The 16515-nt window shown below is 38.5% G+C and overlaps 1 protein-coding gene across 4 annotated transcripts in view; it reads right to left on the reverse strand.

Moving 5' to 3' along the window:
• Cdin1 (CDAN1 interacting nuclease 1) overlaps positions 1 to 16515 on the reverse strand; it is a 205256-nt gene that overhangs the window by 95529 nt on the left and 93212 nt on the right. For 2 of the 4 annotated variants that reach the window (XM_051183768.1, XM_051183771.1), the window contains 3 exons: positions 15684 to 15751; positions 2990 to 3055; positions 2297 to 2402 (listed from right to left, as the gene is read on the reverse strand). In XM_051183768.1, the coding sequence (XP_051039725.1) occupies positions 2297 to 2402; positions 2990 to 3055; positions 15684 to 15751 (240 nt within the window). The remainder of the gene's footprint in view (positions 1 to 2296; positions 2403 to 2989; positions 3056 to 15683; positions 15752 to 16515) is intronic. The other 2 variants (XM_051183769.1, XM_051183770.1) reach the window with 2 other exon arrangements.

Here is a 16515-nt window from a genome sequence, read left to right on the forward strand (position 1 = left end):
TGTAACATGTTCTACATAAATTATGCCTGATTTGCCAGGGTACATTTAAAGAATGTGTTCAAAGAATATATAAAACAATAATAGTCGATGTAAAATCTTGAATAAAAAATAAAATACAATAAAAAAAATCCAAAAGGAGCTGGGTATGAGTGTGCACCATAAATCCCAGTACTTGGAAGGCAGAGGCAGGAGGATCTCTGTGAGTTTGGGCAGCCCGGGTTACATAGTGAGAACCTGAATCAAACCAAACAAAATAAAACAAACACAAAACAAAACCCAACCTAACTGGACAGAAACTGTAGTAAATTCCTGACTACTCATGTCAGTAATCCACAGGTTTTCCATGGAGATGACTAGATTACTGATGGCCCTCTGAATGGTGGGAGGTCATAGTAGGCACTCGAGGGTTGAGTTACATTAGAATGAAGACATGATTTGGGCATTTGAAATTGAGTTTTCTTATTTGAAACTGAAGTGCTATTTGTTGTTCAGAACCAATGAGGGGAGCACAGACTCAATGCACAGTGGTTCACATGATCAATTGTTTTTAATCCTTTAGTAACCAAAACTTAGGCCAGTTGATTTTCTTGTCATTTCTTTCCCTATACTATCAAAAATGATGCTTTCTTTACTATTTCAAACTCATCAGAAAATCGCTAAAAATCTAAAATTCAATTTGCCACATTACTGCTAATTTGAATAATGGCTGAATAAAACACAGGAAACGCTGAAGCAGCATTGATTTCTAAAACATTTTGCACTTTTCTCCTCCATCCCTGTAAAGTAAAGCTTGGATGCTACGCACAATTACACAAGAAAATCAAGAAGGCCATTACATTCAGCATTTTGTCATGATCACTGTTACCATGGCGAAGAGTAGGCGTAGTTTAGCACAGCTGCCACGGGCGAGATCTGCTGGCCTTTTGTAAAGCTGAGTAACATTATAATGCCAAATTCGATAGCCTCCCACCCACACCCACACTGTTTGTTGCCTGCAGATGCTACCATCTCCTTCCTTGTGATCGGGGCCTGTGTCATCTTATTACTATATTCTTACTGTTGGCCAATGCCAGAAGAACACAGTTAATTTAGAAAGGTTGCCACCTGACCCACCTCTTGTTTTCCTGGAGGAAAACACATGGTGTGAAAACAAGAATGCAATCATAAAAAGCCAAAGATTCAACAGTTACATTGCAGATGACAATGATTTGTGTTAGAAATGAAATGGATGGGGGACAGAGATAAACACAGGCCTGAGATAGCTAGCAGAGTAACAAACTACTTCCTGTCTCTGAGTTTCAGTTTAGTTATCTATATAATGGTGGGTAAAAGTAACTTCTTGGCTGGGAAGATGGCTTAATGGAAAAGTTTTTCTACACAAGTGTTGAGACTGGAATTCAGATCGCCAGCACCTAGGTCAAAGCCAGGCAATCGGGAGGTAGAGATGAGATCCCCAGGATAGGCTGGAATCAGTGAACTTCAGTCTCAGTGAGACCCTGCCTCAATAAATAAACAAAGTGGTGTGTTACTCAGGAAGACCACCCAATGCCAACTTGGGGCCTTCACACTCACGCTCACATATATGTATATATTCCTGCACATACTCATATGCACCCATGTAATATAGACATGTCTACACATATGCACACGCACCACATACCACACACACACACACACACACACACACACACACACACACACACACACTTGTGACCTCTCTGTAAGGATTAACTGAAGTAACTTTCAGGTCTAGGCACACAGCAGGTATTTGATACATCTGTTTCCACTTGTACACCTTTAATTGTGGAGATTTCTATCTCATCAAGACGGTTATAGAAATTGGTAAGTAAACTGTTTGCTAGTGTTGTAATGTAAAACATTTGCATTTTTCACATGGTTTGAATATTGTCTTCAGAGGCTTGGAATAAATTAATTTTTATAGTCTAAAAGGAAGCATAAATTCCACATCAAAGGACAAAAATCCAGTGTCTATATCATATTATGCACCACAGCTTGTTATCCGTATTTTAAGTGACACTAATGTAATCACTGTAAAGCATGAAATAGACTATACCAGTTTTGACCTTAAGCACAGATTTTAAGTTTTAAAAGAATGAAACAACAGTACGAAAGCAGAGAAGTTTAAATTATCTGAAATGAATACATTAATCAGAGTCTGTATTTACTAGGGGAAAAAAGGCTCCTAGCATTTTTACCAGCTAAACAAAATATTTTTTTTCTAATGAGACTTCAGCTGTGTATCGTTTATCTTAAGAGAAAAATAATGGGACCTTACCTATTCCAGTAGCTCCAGAACTGGCCATGCAGGTAGGCGTGGTGGCTACATTCATCACCAAATGAGGCTTTGCTTTCAATCCAGTGAATTATGTGCCCTTCCACAGCTAAGGGACAAAGCATTACTAATACACGGCGAAGGAGAGGGAAGATTGAAAATCCTCAGCTATGCACTGGCCTCTCTATGTTTCACATTAATGAGCAGGGATTTAGCCTCTGCCATTCATTGTGGGCGTAATTATAAAACAACAAGTTGTGTGAGTTCATCACCAGGCACACGGGTGCCACCACCTCATCCTGTTGTCTTCAGCCCATTCTTCAAAACTCTCTTTCTAAGTGCTCAAGATGCTGTTCTGCAACTCGACAAGTGCCATGTCAGAGAAGACCAGAAGTGTGCCTGGCTGTCTGGCAAAAAAATGTGTATTCGAAATTCAAAAATCTAGAGAAATGAGTTGAAAATGGCATCTTATAATGCCGGTAGGAGGCATGCTCATTCCTCAAGTACATGGCAAAGTGTTGAGGCAGAGGCTTCTTCTGAACCAACTATGAGATGATTTAAGATAGCCTTTCCAATGGTTTTACCTATTTCAGCATGGTGTTATAAAGATAAGCCACCCTAGAAACATTTGCTAATGGTAATGTGTGAAAATCAATCCCCTCTATACAAAGATGTGTATCAAACTGAAGAACTTACCAACTGGCACCTGTAAAATGAAGTCTGGTGTTTTGTCATAGCCCTTTGCACGGAGCTGATCTTCATCTGCAGGAAGAACAAACACTATCATTTATTGCGGCACTCCATTAAAAAGACAGCAATATAATTGCTTTTCTTTCTTAAATATGTGTAAAAATTACTAATGCAGCCATACGTGTCTTTCTTATGCATGCAATGCCGTGTCAGAATAAATGAATTTTCCTCCCAAACCTGAATCAGAGATATAAGAATGCTTCTTTGTCCTTTTTGCATTTTTATGTCTTTATTATAAACATCATTAATCCAAACTGTCAGGAGCTACTTTTTTTTTTCCTTTTTGGTAATTGAAAATTCTCAAAATAAATATACTTACTGAAGGAAAGAAAAGGAATCCGCTAGTGTCAGCAGTCAATATTGACAGTTTACAGTAAGGCGGAAACACAGTGCCATTGCAATCACAAAATAAATGCTTTCTTAAAACAATCAAGAAAGTCTAGTTTCAATTAATATAACTATTCCCATACATAAGAAAAGGAGAAAAAAAGTAGAGATCACCATAATTAGTCATCTTGCTTAGTTCCTTAAGTATACAACTGTTTGTGGCAATTAAGAGTTTGAAAGTCTGCAGCATATACTTCTGAAAAGCAAACAGGCTTGAAGATATTTTCCCTATCTTTTCAGTTTCTTCTGTAAATATCAATGATCGCTGTTGGAGGGGAAGAAAGCAGAGAAATAGGAACCAAGATAAAGTTGGAAAAATTAGCAAGGGTGCTTGATTTAAACACACACACACACACACACACACACACACACACACACACACACACACACACAGATACACACACAACCTCCCAGTGTTTTCTAAATTTTTTTGCTGCCCTTGACTTCAATGGCATTACAATGTGATTTCAGAAATCTGTTAGATTCTGGAGTGACCTGGTCATTCAATTCCAGGCATGGCTTTCTGTCTTCACCCAACCTCAACTAATGGCTCGACCAAGTAACAAGGAAGGCCGAGTGGTCTCTTAACACCTATTGGGCTGTTGACATTGTCATGCATCCCATTGGCCTTCCTGCATCAACTTTGATTAAAATTAATGGCCCATTCCCAGTGTTGGGTAGCTTATTTCCAATCCATTTGTCAGCCCAAGACAGTGGTTTCATGGCCAGTGTTGAGAAGCTCTGTTTTAGAGCATTCTTGTGTATATCCTGAAAGGTCAGCATTTTAAACATAAATAAGCTTTAATGAGAAGACAGACATTAAAGTAGGTATCTAAATGGGATGCTGTTAGAAGCTAGTATTTTTACTCAGAAGCTAGTATTTTTACTCAGATTCTGAATGCTTAATCCTAGGATTCAGAAGTCTTCCCTCCTGGGAATATAACAAAATAAAAAAATAAAATTTCAAGCTGTTGAAATAATGAAATACAAATCAAACTAATTTTAATTGTAACACGAACGAACTTTTGAAATTGGACTATTTCCAATTTGAAATTGGAAATAGACTAGAAAAGTCTCTACCCTTTAACTTTATGCTGACCATGAAAAACAGTAATTGAAAAGGTATTTATTCAAACCAACCCTAGTGTTTCTGGCAATGTTTTAAGTAAGTGATGAATAGTTTTAAAAGCTGGTTGACACTAAAAAAGATAGATGATATTTTATTAAAATAATCCTAGTTTCATCAGCCTTTGTAGATGTTAATAATTTGTTTCAGAAAGAAAAAACAATTATGTTTTTGACAGCAGCTTAAAAAAAAATAAAAAATAAAAAACCACCAAGCAACCCAACCTATAAGTTCAGTTAAACCCCTTAGAAGGTGAACCATACTCTGCTCACTACACTGCAATGAAATGCCAACTACATGGCATTTCTAATGTGAAGTTCTAAATATACTAGTGAGGCTAGGTAGGGAATGTATCCATCCTTTTGTATCCATCCTTTTGTAGAGAATTCCAAAGTACCAAGGGATACAAAGTCTCAGTAGGTCTGTCTGCCTTTTCTTCCCTCTCCCCTCTCCTCCTCCTTCCATGTTCTCAGTATCCTTCAAGTTGGTCCTATTGTGACTGAGTCTTTACCACTGTTTCCTATGATAAGAGGTTATTCAAAACATCTGAAATGCTCTTCCCTTTACTTACTAACCCTCATTGCCATAACACTTCTATTTTATATCCCTCCCCCATGTAGTGGTTTCCCAACCCCTTTATATTTCCTTAGGGAGGGAGGGAACAAATTAAAAAAGTTCAGAGGAAGGAATAATGAAAGTGGAAGCAGAGGCATTTGTGAAAAGGCAGCTCACTGCCTCATGGAAGTTTCAGTCATTCCAATAGGTACTTTGAAGGCCTGTCTATCTGGCCCAGCTTCCCATCTTCTATATTATGTTTCTTCCTTGGGCCCTTGGATTCCTTCTTAATGGGTTCTATGCATTAGACCATTATCTAAACCTCTGGGTATAGACATAAAATTTGGTTGGCCTTACTCCATTTACAACTTAGGGATCTGAAGTTCTGAGCCTTGCTTTACCCTCACTCTTTCTACCCATTCTGTGCTGGCTCCTTCACAGTGATGGTGCCGACAGGGTCATACACACCGTTGGTATTGCTCTGGGGACTATACTCTCTGTTGTCCCTCTCACTACCAGCATACACTCCACACATATTTGGTTCCAAGACAATATTTATGTTTTGTATAAAGCCTAACTACAAGGTGGTGATGGCGCATGCCTTTAATCCTGGCACTTCGGAGGCAGAGGCAGGCAGCTCTCTATGAGTTCAAGACCAGCTTGTACCACTGAGCAAGTTCCAGGATAGGCTCCAAAGCTATACAGAGAAACCTTGTCTCATAGCTACAAAGAGAAACCATATCTCAAAAAAACTAGAAGGAAGGAAGAAAGGAAGGAAGGAAGGAAGGAAGGAAGGAAGGAAGCCTACCTGCCTATACAGGTGATTTTCTCTCTCTCTCTCTCTCTCTCTCTCTCTCTCTCTCTCTCTCTCAATTTAACTCCTTGGGCATAAACAAAGCACAGAAGCAGTGAAGTTGGTCCAAAGTTTGAGGTTTCTTTTGAAATTTCTGCTGTTATTACAAATGTCTGCACCTCATTTCATTGCAGCTGTAATGGACAATAGTGACCCTTTTCCTTCATAATTTTTTCTTCCATCACTAGTGTTTTAAGTAATGCCTCCCTTATCAGGTCTTTAGATTTGGGCAGAATTTCTCCACAAACCCATTTTGTACTAGGGACTATGCTATTATTTGGTAGTCGTGATCACATTCCTACTTCTTATCTGACTATTGATCTGTGCAGATTTCCTCTCTACTATAGACAGGTGTGCAATCTACATTTTCCCCAAGAACCATACATTTCCTATGGGTTCTGCTTTATACACACTTTAGCTAACTAGGTACTTAGGATTCTTGACTCTCCCTAGAAAAAACCAGATGTCTGAAATATATACTATCTTGTCAAAGACAAAGGAGAAGAAAAAAATAGTACTAGTTAAGAGAGGAGAAAAGTGAGGGCAACAATCTGAAATTGCACTTTAGTACACACGCCCTACCTTGCCTACCAACCTCCCTCAGTGAACACAGCAAATAGGCAGATACATAAACCTATGCATTTCACAGCTTCTAAACTCATTAATCTCATGGCCCAAGGTTTATCTCATGGCCCAAGGTTTTATCATCCAAATGAATATAGCATTATTAATATGAAGAATTATAGATAACCAGAATGTCATTAAACAGCATTTCTGTGCTAGAAAAGTCTTATTGACAACTAGTCCCACATTCTAATTTATATATCTTAAAAGAAGCCCAGAGATGTTCAGTTGTCCACCATGACCTGGACTTCTCAAATAGCAAAGAGAGAGAGCCCATGCCAACCAAGTCCCATTTTGTTCCTACACCTCTACACCATTCTTAATTATGTCAATAATTAATCTGGATCATGTGTATTCCTTATGAAGAGTGGGGGATGCTCTTTTTCATCATGGGTGATTGGTAGAGGACCACCTGTCTGAAAACACTTGGAAGACTCGATAATCTTAATTTCCAGAGCTTCCGTGGTCCTTCTGTCATGACATCTCAAAACTCAACAAAAGTCTAATCTTAATTTCCAGAGCTTCCGTGGTCCTTCTGTCATGACATCTCAAAACTCAACAAAAGTCCATCGACAGATGAAATGGATGTTCATTTTAAAAACTACTTTTAAACATTATTATTTCAATTGTAAAAAACAACACAGATCTCTGTTTATTTTTACATTGTCAGACCTGTCCTTAAGTGATATTATAAAAAAGGATTACATATGCCAAAAGAACATTGTGAATACTTAATTTCTCTGTCCTTTGAGTTATCTCTTTGAAATACCCAAATGAGCTATTGATTACAAAATTTCTTTGCTTAAAATAAAGGGCTGAGATTCAGAGAACAAGACACATCTGAAACTAGTGAACATATACTTATGAATCATATTTAAAACTACTAGAAAATATTTTCTTTAATTTATACTGTTTTATTAAAATATTTTAAGACATTTCCCAAGAAATTATGAAAAATTCCAGTTTGCAACATCCAAAAATTAGGAGTAATACTCTCAAGTGATCCATGAGTATGAAATAAAATACAACAAATAATATTTTTAAAAAATCCTTTAAAACCTTGTATCTCATTCTAAATTCAGAGAGCCCAAAGTCATGCATCAATGCATATTAAAACTACAGTATATCTCTTCTACTCTAGTATTTCATGTGCTTGGACCACTGGTTTTTTTTTTTTTTTTTTTTTTTTGACCTTTCTTCTCTATATGTTCCCTGAGAACAAGTCTCGAGCCTTTTCTACTGAAGGCATCAGCAGAGCTTCAATAATGGTTGCCATTATAATATGCAAACTGTCCAAAAGTACACCTAACACACATGTAGTGAACTAGGAGATTATTTCACACAGAAATGAAATCTTTACCCAACCCCAAATTTCATTACAGCCATTAATTTCAACTTCTTCCCCCAAAGCTTCTTCTCAAAGCCACTAAGGACTGCAACTGACTGCTCTGACCTTGTCCTCTGTGTATGTGTTCAGGGGACAATACTAGGGGAAACCAATGTGCCTTAAAGATAGGAAACAAATAGGAGGTCAGGAAGCAGGAGTAGTCAGAAGAGTGGCTAGGTAGGCCATCCTGGCTGGCTGGTGTTGGGGAGACTGAATACACAATTTCTTTTGGCCCCATGCTTCAAAGGACAGTCAAATCAGCACAAGAGACAAATGAGACACACCCAGACAGGCTACTGTAAGGGCACTAAGATGTAACGAAAAGACTGAAGCTCATTTTTCCTTAGAAAACAAGGGTGCCCAAAAAGTTCCTGGAGCCTTTGCCAACCTCAAAATTCTCATGAGTGGTTGAACATTGGCCTGTCTCTCCAAGTTTTCCTCTGAATTGGTATCCATGGAAGAGGCATGCATATTCATAGTTAGGAGACATAAAAAAGAACCCTCAGTGAGACAGATATGTGCTTACATAAACAAATCTGCAAGTACTAACAGACCACTGAGTCAATTCAGTAGTAACAGTAACTGATTGGATTCCAGGTGAGCTGTGGTTATGGAGAATAAAGATGGAAAGTACAGTTAATTCATTGTAAGGAGAAACTATTTCATATTGGCTGCTTTGTAGCTATCCTGCCTGGCATTGCTATCCTACACTGTGATTCCGTTGGGCAGTTGGTAAACTATCCTCCAGCCACCCAACTCTGAGAAGACACTAGAGGGAGACCAGTTGATAACAGAGTCCTTTCTGTGTTTTTTGTTTGTTTTTGAGATGACAGGACAACATTTTCTGAGATTACAGTTCTAAGAAATAAACTAGCACCTGCCAGTGATCATCTTGGCTTCTTGAGAATGAAGGAAGCATTAAGAAGTACATCCCAAGAAGGATAGGAAGGAGGTATGTGTGACATTGCTTTGTCTTCTGAATTCCAGGCACACCAGAAGCAAAGTTCTCTCCTTGGAAGTCGCTGGTTCCGAATTAGAACCAATCAGTGTTTTGCATGTTTAAGTGTAATAGTTTGTTTGCATTTCTGCCACTAACAACCAAAATAGTTTCCAGATATTGTTAGTGGTCAGGAAAGCAGAAGAACAGCAGGAATGCTACCTAATCACAGTAGTGAGGGAAGGGCCTTATGCCTGGAGCAAGCAGTACACAGCATTACCTTTCTTTGGTGTTTCACAGTGTGCATGTTCCAGCATCCTGGGGTGTGTGTGGGGGGTGAGATCTATAGTTTCTCCCTTCGTTCTACAGAGGAGTGTACACAAGCATATTTGAGGACAGCTCTTCTCTATGAATTGTCTTCAAGAAGGGGGTGGAACTCCTATTCCCCTGCCACTTTAAAAACCTACCTTCTTTTAACCTTCTGATAGACAGGCATTTAAGTGGTTGATTCTTTATGAAAAATCTAAGCATTTCTGCTCCCTACAGCCTACATAATCACATTTTATTTCTAGTCTCTTATTAGTGCTAACATCTGCAGGTAAACAATCTTAGCATTCTAAGTCTCACCTGCTCCTGCTGCCTATTGCTCCCCTGAAGTCATAATCCCCTGTTTATCACATCAAGATCACTGCCCCAGCACAGCACGCTTGCTTTAAGGTGGAGAAGAAAACAGCAGGAACAGATGAACTCTTAGAAACAAAGATCCTAATTTCTTACAGCAAGGGACATCCTTCACTAAGCCTATTTGGCTTTACACATTATACCCTCTTGGAGTCCCAGAGAATACATGAATGCTAGAAATGCGCCCATGTAAAATACACTGGTTTGTCCAAACATGGGGGGGTGGGAATGAGGCAGGGGTAGAGTAAGTGCCTCTCAGGTGTCACTCAAAGTAATTGTTAGTGTCTACTAACAGGGTAACATTCACTGGAAAGAATAAAACAGCTCCAGAGCCATCCTTATTAAGCTAAACTTAACAAGAATTTGCACCCAACAGTGGCTGTTCGAGTCACTAATGAAAGTCCCCTTGACCTGGAGACATGCCAACCTACGCTGATGAGTGGTTTATCTTCTGCCTCCAGGACCAGCTCTTTCGTATTTTTCCTAGAGGTGCTAACAGTCTTGTCATCTCCTCACTGTCACTATTTCTTCCCTGCACTACACTGCCCTTTCTGCAGAAAGGTCTCAGAAGCCCCCATAAAAGCTAAAATCCCCCCCTCCCCTCAAAATAAAGAAAAGCTGGAGAAAAAAAAAAAAACAGCATTAAAAAGCATGGTCACAAGTCACTTGGAGATGCAGCAGATAAAACATTTTCTATTCTTGTGGTACTGGGCATGCAGTGACTTCAAAGAAGAGGCCACAAGGAGGGTCACTAGACTTCCTGGTCAATTCTATGATGACAGTTCTCTGTGCACCTCAACTTGGATACAGGTGGCAGTTCCTGATATGCTCTGTGACTGTAAATGCCAACTACGCAATGTTGAGTCTAACTGAGCGACCTAGGAAAGAACTGCTGATATATAGAGATCTATAGTAAAATTTCCTGTAAGTCTTCGTACTTGAGCCAACTTTTTTAAACTCTTCAGTCTTCCCAACACAAGCACTTAAAAGACTGGTGAGCACAAAAGCAAGAGAGCCAACCTGACGAATCAAAGCAACCACCCTGGAGATCCCTGAGGAATCCTGGCAAAAGGAGCTGAGGAATGTACAAAATTCTATCTATTGCAACTTCAGTATAAAAAAGTTTAGGAGGCAGCAGTGTTTTGAACCTCAAAAGTTTAGTTATCAGCTTTTAGTGTAAAAATATTATATGCATACCCCTACTGTATTTTAGAATAAAAAAGGAGATGGAGAGACCTCCATAGTAAAGACCATGTATTATTCTTGTAAAGGATCCAAATCTTTTTCTAGCACCCACCTAGGGCAGCTCACAACCACCTGTAATTACAGCTCCAAGTGATCTGAAACCTTTGTGCTTTGTGGGCTCCTGTACCTATGTGCACCTACCTACATACACATTATTACAAAGTAATTGAAATACAAAGTAAAAACAAATAACAACAGCAAAATAACTCAGTGTACTTTGTACATTTTACTTCCACTGAGATGATACTAAGTGGATACCTGCTAAGTAGGGTACAATAGACAGACTCCGCCCCTCCCACTCCTCCTAGGACAGGGATCAGAGCTCCAAAAAAACAGGATCTGAACTGAAGTCTCCTTCTTATAATAGTAATCAACTAATTAGTTAACTTAATATCACTTCTTAGTTGGAGAATTTAATTTTAATAAATAATAATTTTATTTATTCATCTTTGAACTGTCTTATTTCAAATACTTGTAAATATGAAACAGACAAGTTTTTAAGACAACATAAACCCATATAAGTAACTGTATTTTCAATCCCTCCTCCACAAATACTTAGTCCTAGGGTGTTTACCTCATGAAAACTATTGTAGCTAATAGCTACAAGACAAAGAAATTCAAGACAGAATTAAGGCTGGAAAAATGGTACTTAATTTTCTTTTCTATTGGTGAGAAACAGAGGTCAGAGAAACTACAATGGGTGGAAATTCTACAACAGAATAAAATGTTTCAAGGGAAGGGAAGTCATGAGCTGTACTTTATAAAGAATTAATATTTAAGCAATAAGCAATAAGAAAAACTGTTTTATAAAAGTAGTCTAGAATAGAAGTAGAAGAAAGGAGAGGTAGAAGGAGAAAGAGAAATTATTTCTGTCTATTAAGGAATCAGAATGAGGCAAACATTTATAATGTCTGCAACAACATTCAAGGACCAGAAATGTAAGCAAGAAAGAATATGCTTGGATTAGCAATGTTTATATACTAATATTTTCCCCATACTTCCTTTAAAATGGCCATCTACTTAAATTTGCCTGGCACAATACTTTGCAGTAAAAGAACACTAACTCATACAAGATTTAGATTTTTGACTTTTAACTATAACATTGATAAGTTCATGCTACATTAGACCACTTAGAATATATTGAAATGTAGATTACCACGTTTTTGTATTCTGATGAGGAATCAGAATCCTCTGAAATTGTGGCACGGACTTGTCTAAACTTACTACTGTTTCTTTAATACCAGTTAGGTATCTTCTTAGAGTATTGTCAGGTAGCTATTTCCTCTGAATTGAAACATCTGTCCTCCAGGGAAGAGACAATTTCCTGAGACTCACAAAGCTAACAAAACCTACAAGGCTCAGCAAATTACAAGACAAAGCTGCTCCCCAGCTTATAAAAACAGTGGGCAATGGCTGGGGAATAGAATAGAGAATCCCTTCAGTAGAACTGACTGCATGTTGTACAGTGAGCTCTAGCTCAGAGCTTTGGAAATCACAGAGGGTTGGACTTTTCTGTGATACAGCTGCCTCCAAGTCACAGATGCTGCAAGGAGCTCCAATGAACTCACTAGTTCACTGCTTCAAGCATGACTTGGGTAGAATCTTCTGTGTATCACTGATGACCTGTCTTATGTGTTCAATGTTTGTTTTCAAGTCACACCAAGCAAAGGAACATAACAGAACTGATGCTCAAGCAGGGGCCAGAATCTAAGATGAGTTGGGAGGAAGGAAGTTACAAGTCTCTGCGAGGGATGATAAAACCACAACTGAGTCTGACTTCTGGGGGTGATTCTGAAATGGTTAACCTTCTCCATGTGATATGGAATGATGGCTTCTCTCCCAAAGTGGGATGTCCATGCTCCCTGAAATGGTTGATGAGACATGCAAACATAATGAAGCCATCTTAGAGGTGAGTGGCCTCAGGGGGACTCCTACAGTATCCATCTCCCTCTATTGTCCTACAGGGTGACATCCTTCCTTGATGAATAGGGTGTGTTATGAGTATGGGGATGCTCCCTAAATGGCTGGTAAACTTAACAATATAATGCAATTGCTGGAAGTAGCACAAATAGGCCAGGATCATAAGCAGGCTGTTACCTGGGTGTTGGTTTGACTATTAAACGAAATGGAATCTCAGCTGTTTACCTAGAAAGAACATGCCCACGGAAGACAGGAATTGCAATGGGAATAGACATATGTGCAAAAATGAAAGAGGGAATGGATGCAGAGCAAAAAAGTAGAAATTAGAAAAAGCTTTTCCTGGGATCTAAACATGGAACCCATAGAAAGAGTAAGATAGGGAAAGGATGCTCAATAAAAAGGTAAAGTGTGAGACAGAAGTGACAGAAGACACCTTTCAGGTCTATGTTTTAATACAGAGGACAATAAAATGCGCAATTCAGCATGCAGAAGGTCTAGAACAGCAAACGGCTAGAAGCAAAGAACATTCAGCTTCTGAACTGCTCATGATGTGGAAGCTTTTAAACAAGTAATGGAGGAGTCACCCACATCTTGCTTCATACGGCTGTGGGATCTGGGACTGGATGGCATCCACCTGAATGCCATCCACCTGAATGCCAGGACAGCATAAGAAACTGGACAACACAACTACTATGCCTCCTTGAGACTAGCTGCATGAGCCAAGGAAGTGAGAAAATCAAGCCCTAATTGGCTGGTTCTAGTAAAACACCTGGAATTATCAGCTGAGGTCCTGTGAATGTTGGGGGCTGGAGGACATAAAAGATAGGATTTTAAGGCCCAGGAGGCTAAAAAAACTTATTGAGCTAGTGAAGTTGCAAGATTCACAAAGTTAGGGTCACAAAGGTAGTAAACAATTGCTTTATGGTTTTCATGTTCCTTTATTACAAGGGCAACCTTCCAGACCTTATTTGTAATGATGAAGAAATATTACCAAAAAAAAAAAAATAACATTATAAAGTAAGATTCTCTACTGGGTTACTTAGGAATGCAGACTTAGGAGGATTTTGGAAGAGATTCCTCACAATGTGACCACAGGTTGTATGGGAAACTGTAGGATGAAGCCTTCCTAAGTGTTCACTGGTACTGGGATGGAGTCTTCTGTGATGTAGCTAACTTTGAGTCAGTCATGCTCTTGTAGGCAACCCCAGAACACCTAAAGGCTCACTGATTATGACTTGGTTGGAACTGTTGGCTTATAGTCAGTTCCCTACCTAGGGTGAAAAGATATCTGTCCTTATTTCCCTTGAGTAAAGTCACACAACAGATATATTTCCATGAAATAATTCCCCAGAGCACAAAGGAGTATGTGGGACCCATCAAATTCAATATTTCACTATTTCGGTACATTTATGTCATTGGAAACAATGGTCTTTCCCAGCTACCTAAGATTCTAGACCTAAATTGAAGTCATATCTAAACTCTGTGATCTTTCTTCCAGTTGGGAGTCTGCTAGTCCACAGGGAGGAAGCATTCAGAAGTTAGAAGTTAGGCTAGACAAAGAGGTGGGCCCGATGGGGCCTGAGTGTCCATAGATAGATGGTGACACAGAATAATACTAATAAGCCCTGAAATGACAACCACTGAGCTGGTGACTTAAACAAAAATTAGACTTGGCTGTGTTCACATTAACCTGCAGCCAAATAAATGGTGGATCACACATTTGATAATATTTTCAGAATGCTATTGTTCTGAAACACATGTTAGAGTGCCTCACGGGCACCCATTATAACTGTATTATAACAGCTCCTAGTTGTTACCCATTTTAGTTAGCATTATGCATTTTTAAAAGCAAATTTATTCCCATACTACATTATTTCCATAGGCTCTACAATTCTGTTGCAACTCATGAAAAAACATGGCTGTTTGTACTATTGAAATTTAGTAATTAGAGACCATTTTCCTAATTTCTCATTTTTCTTGGTCCCTATTAGTGATTATTTGTGAACTCTCTCAGTTTCAAGGTATCAACAATCTTGCAACATATCCTACTCCACTTTCCAGTAGAGTAAAACAATGGGCAGTATGGATTTGACTTCCTTGGCTGATTTGTTGTCCATTTTACAGTAAAATAAAGTCATGGAATATGTTTTGCTTTTTTTTTTTTTTTTGTCCCTAAAATTAAACTATAAAGGTTTTTTCATGTCTGCATGAAGCTGCTTACTAGCACGACTGGTGTGGATCTTTTGTTAGTGAGCACAGACACAACAGAGGAGAGAAATTGATGTTTCGTTGAGTGTTTTATAGTTGCCACTGTTATATGGACATCCTTCCAGGCTTTATAATGATGAAGAGATGTTGAAAAAAAAAAATAACATTGTACAGTAAGATTCTCTACTGGGTCACTTATGAATGTAGACTTAGGGGGATTTTGAAAAATCACACTATATCTATGACACAATAACATTTGGCATGAAAACGGTAAGAGCTTAATATTTTCCTTTTCAATAACAGGACTTTCCTATATGAGAAGACAAGCATACCTAACACGAATTTTTCTAAGTATTCTCTTTAATAGATAAAGCACTTTATAGACAATATTTCTTTGTTTCTCTCTCATAAAGTTTAGATTATGGTTAATATCTCATGACACCAAAAGTAATACTACAACAGATATTAAAGCATTTTTTCAGCCACTTATTCTATAAAATATTAATTGCAAGCCTGTGCATGTGCTGTCTATATAGGGGATTGGGTAAGAGAGTTTTCTGCTCAGGTCTAAATCAATAAAAGATAAGATGCAGAGCATCAATCATCATCTTCTCTCCTTTCAGTACATACTATCTGCAGGTGGAAGATTTTAAAACTATATCTTTAAGTACCCGTGATGACACTACAAGCCAGAGAGAGGACTTGAACAACACTTACCTAGGAAGGACAAGTTTTTCTTCAGAAGCAATTCTCTCAGCAGGACTTCATGCTCATAACCAATAGCACTAGACATTTCAGTTAAGGAGGCAACACACACAGACGGGCTGAACAATCAGGAAAATTCTAATACCAAGTCTTTATGTTGAGATGAGATGGAGAATTATGGTAATTACACAAAAAATGTTCTTCTCAGCTCACACCTCTGAGGAAGGAAATTTCTATATTCACCCTTCATTTAAATAAGCCAGCAGAATTTTTCTCTAACACATATATTTTGGCAAAAATTTATAAATTGTTGAATTAATTTCTTTTAAAAAGAAGGGTGTCAGGTGTCACTTAAAATAGTCATTAATTTGTTTTAAAAACCAGCCCTCCAATTCAATCTAGTACATATTAATTAAACTCTAAGTACAAGAAAGAACAGTAACTAACCAGTCTTTCCCCTAACAGTTTCCAACTTTAGAGTCCCAGAAATCTGTGAGATCCATTTGCCAGTTATCAGCACCTGCTTCACTTCCAGGGGTAGAAAGGCTATTGACCTCGGTGTGTGTGTGTGTGTGTGTGTGTGTGTGTGTGTGTGTGTGTGTGTGTGTACACACATGCAAATGTGCACACTGGTGTTACATTTTTAAGCACATGATCAAATACAAGCGCACATGAACATATGTGCACAGGAACATGTAAATTGTTCCAATGTTTTCTCCACGGCAGACATGCTCAAGTGATTAAAGTATGTGATTCCCTCCTCACAAGTATAAAAAGGCTTGTTTCAGTAGACAGGGAAAGGACATCAGAGAAGAAACCACACAAAGTTAATGTATGGGAAAGC

Source organism: Phodopus roborovskii, unplaced genomic scaffold, assembly GCF_943737965.1.
Source record: "Phodopus roborovskii unplaced genomic scaffold, PHOROB, whole genome shotgun sequence".
NCBI lineage: Eukaryota > Metazoa > Chordata > Mammalia > Rodentia > Cricetidae > Phodopus > Phodopus roborovskii.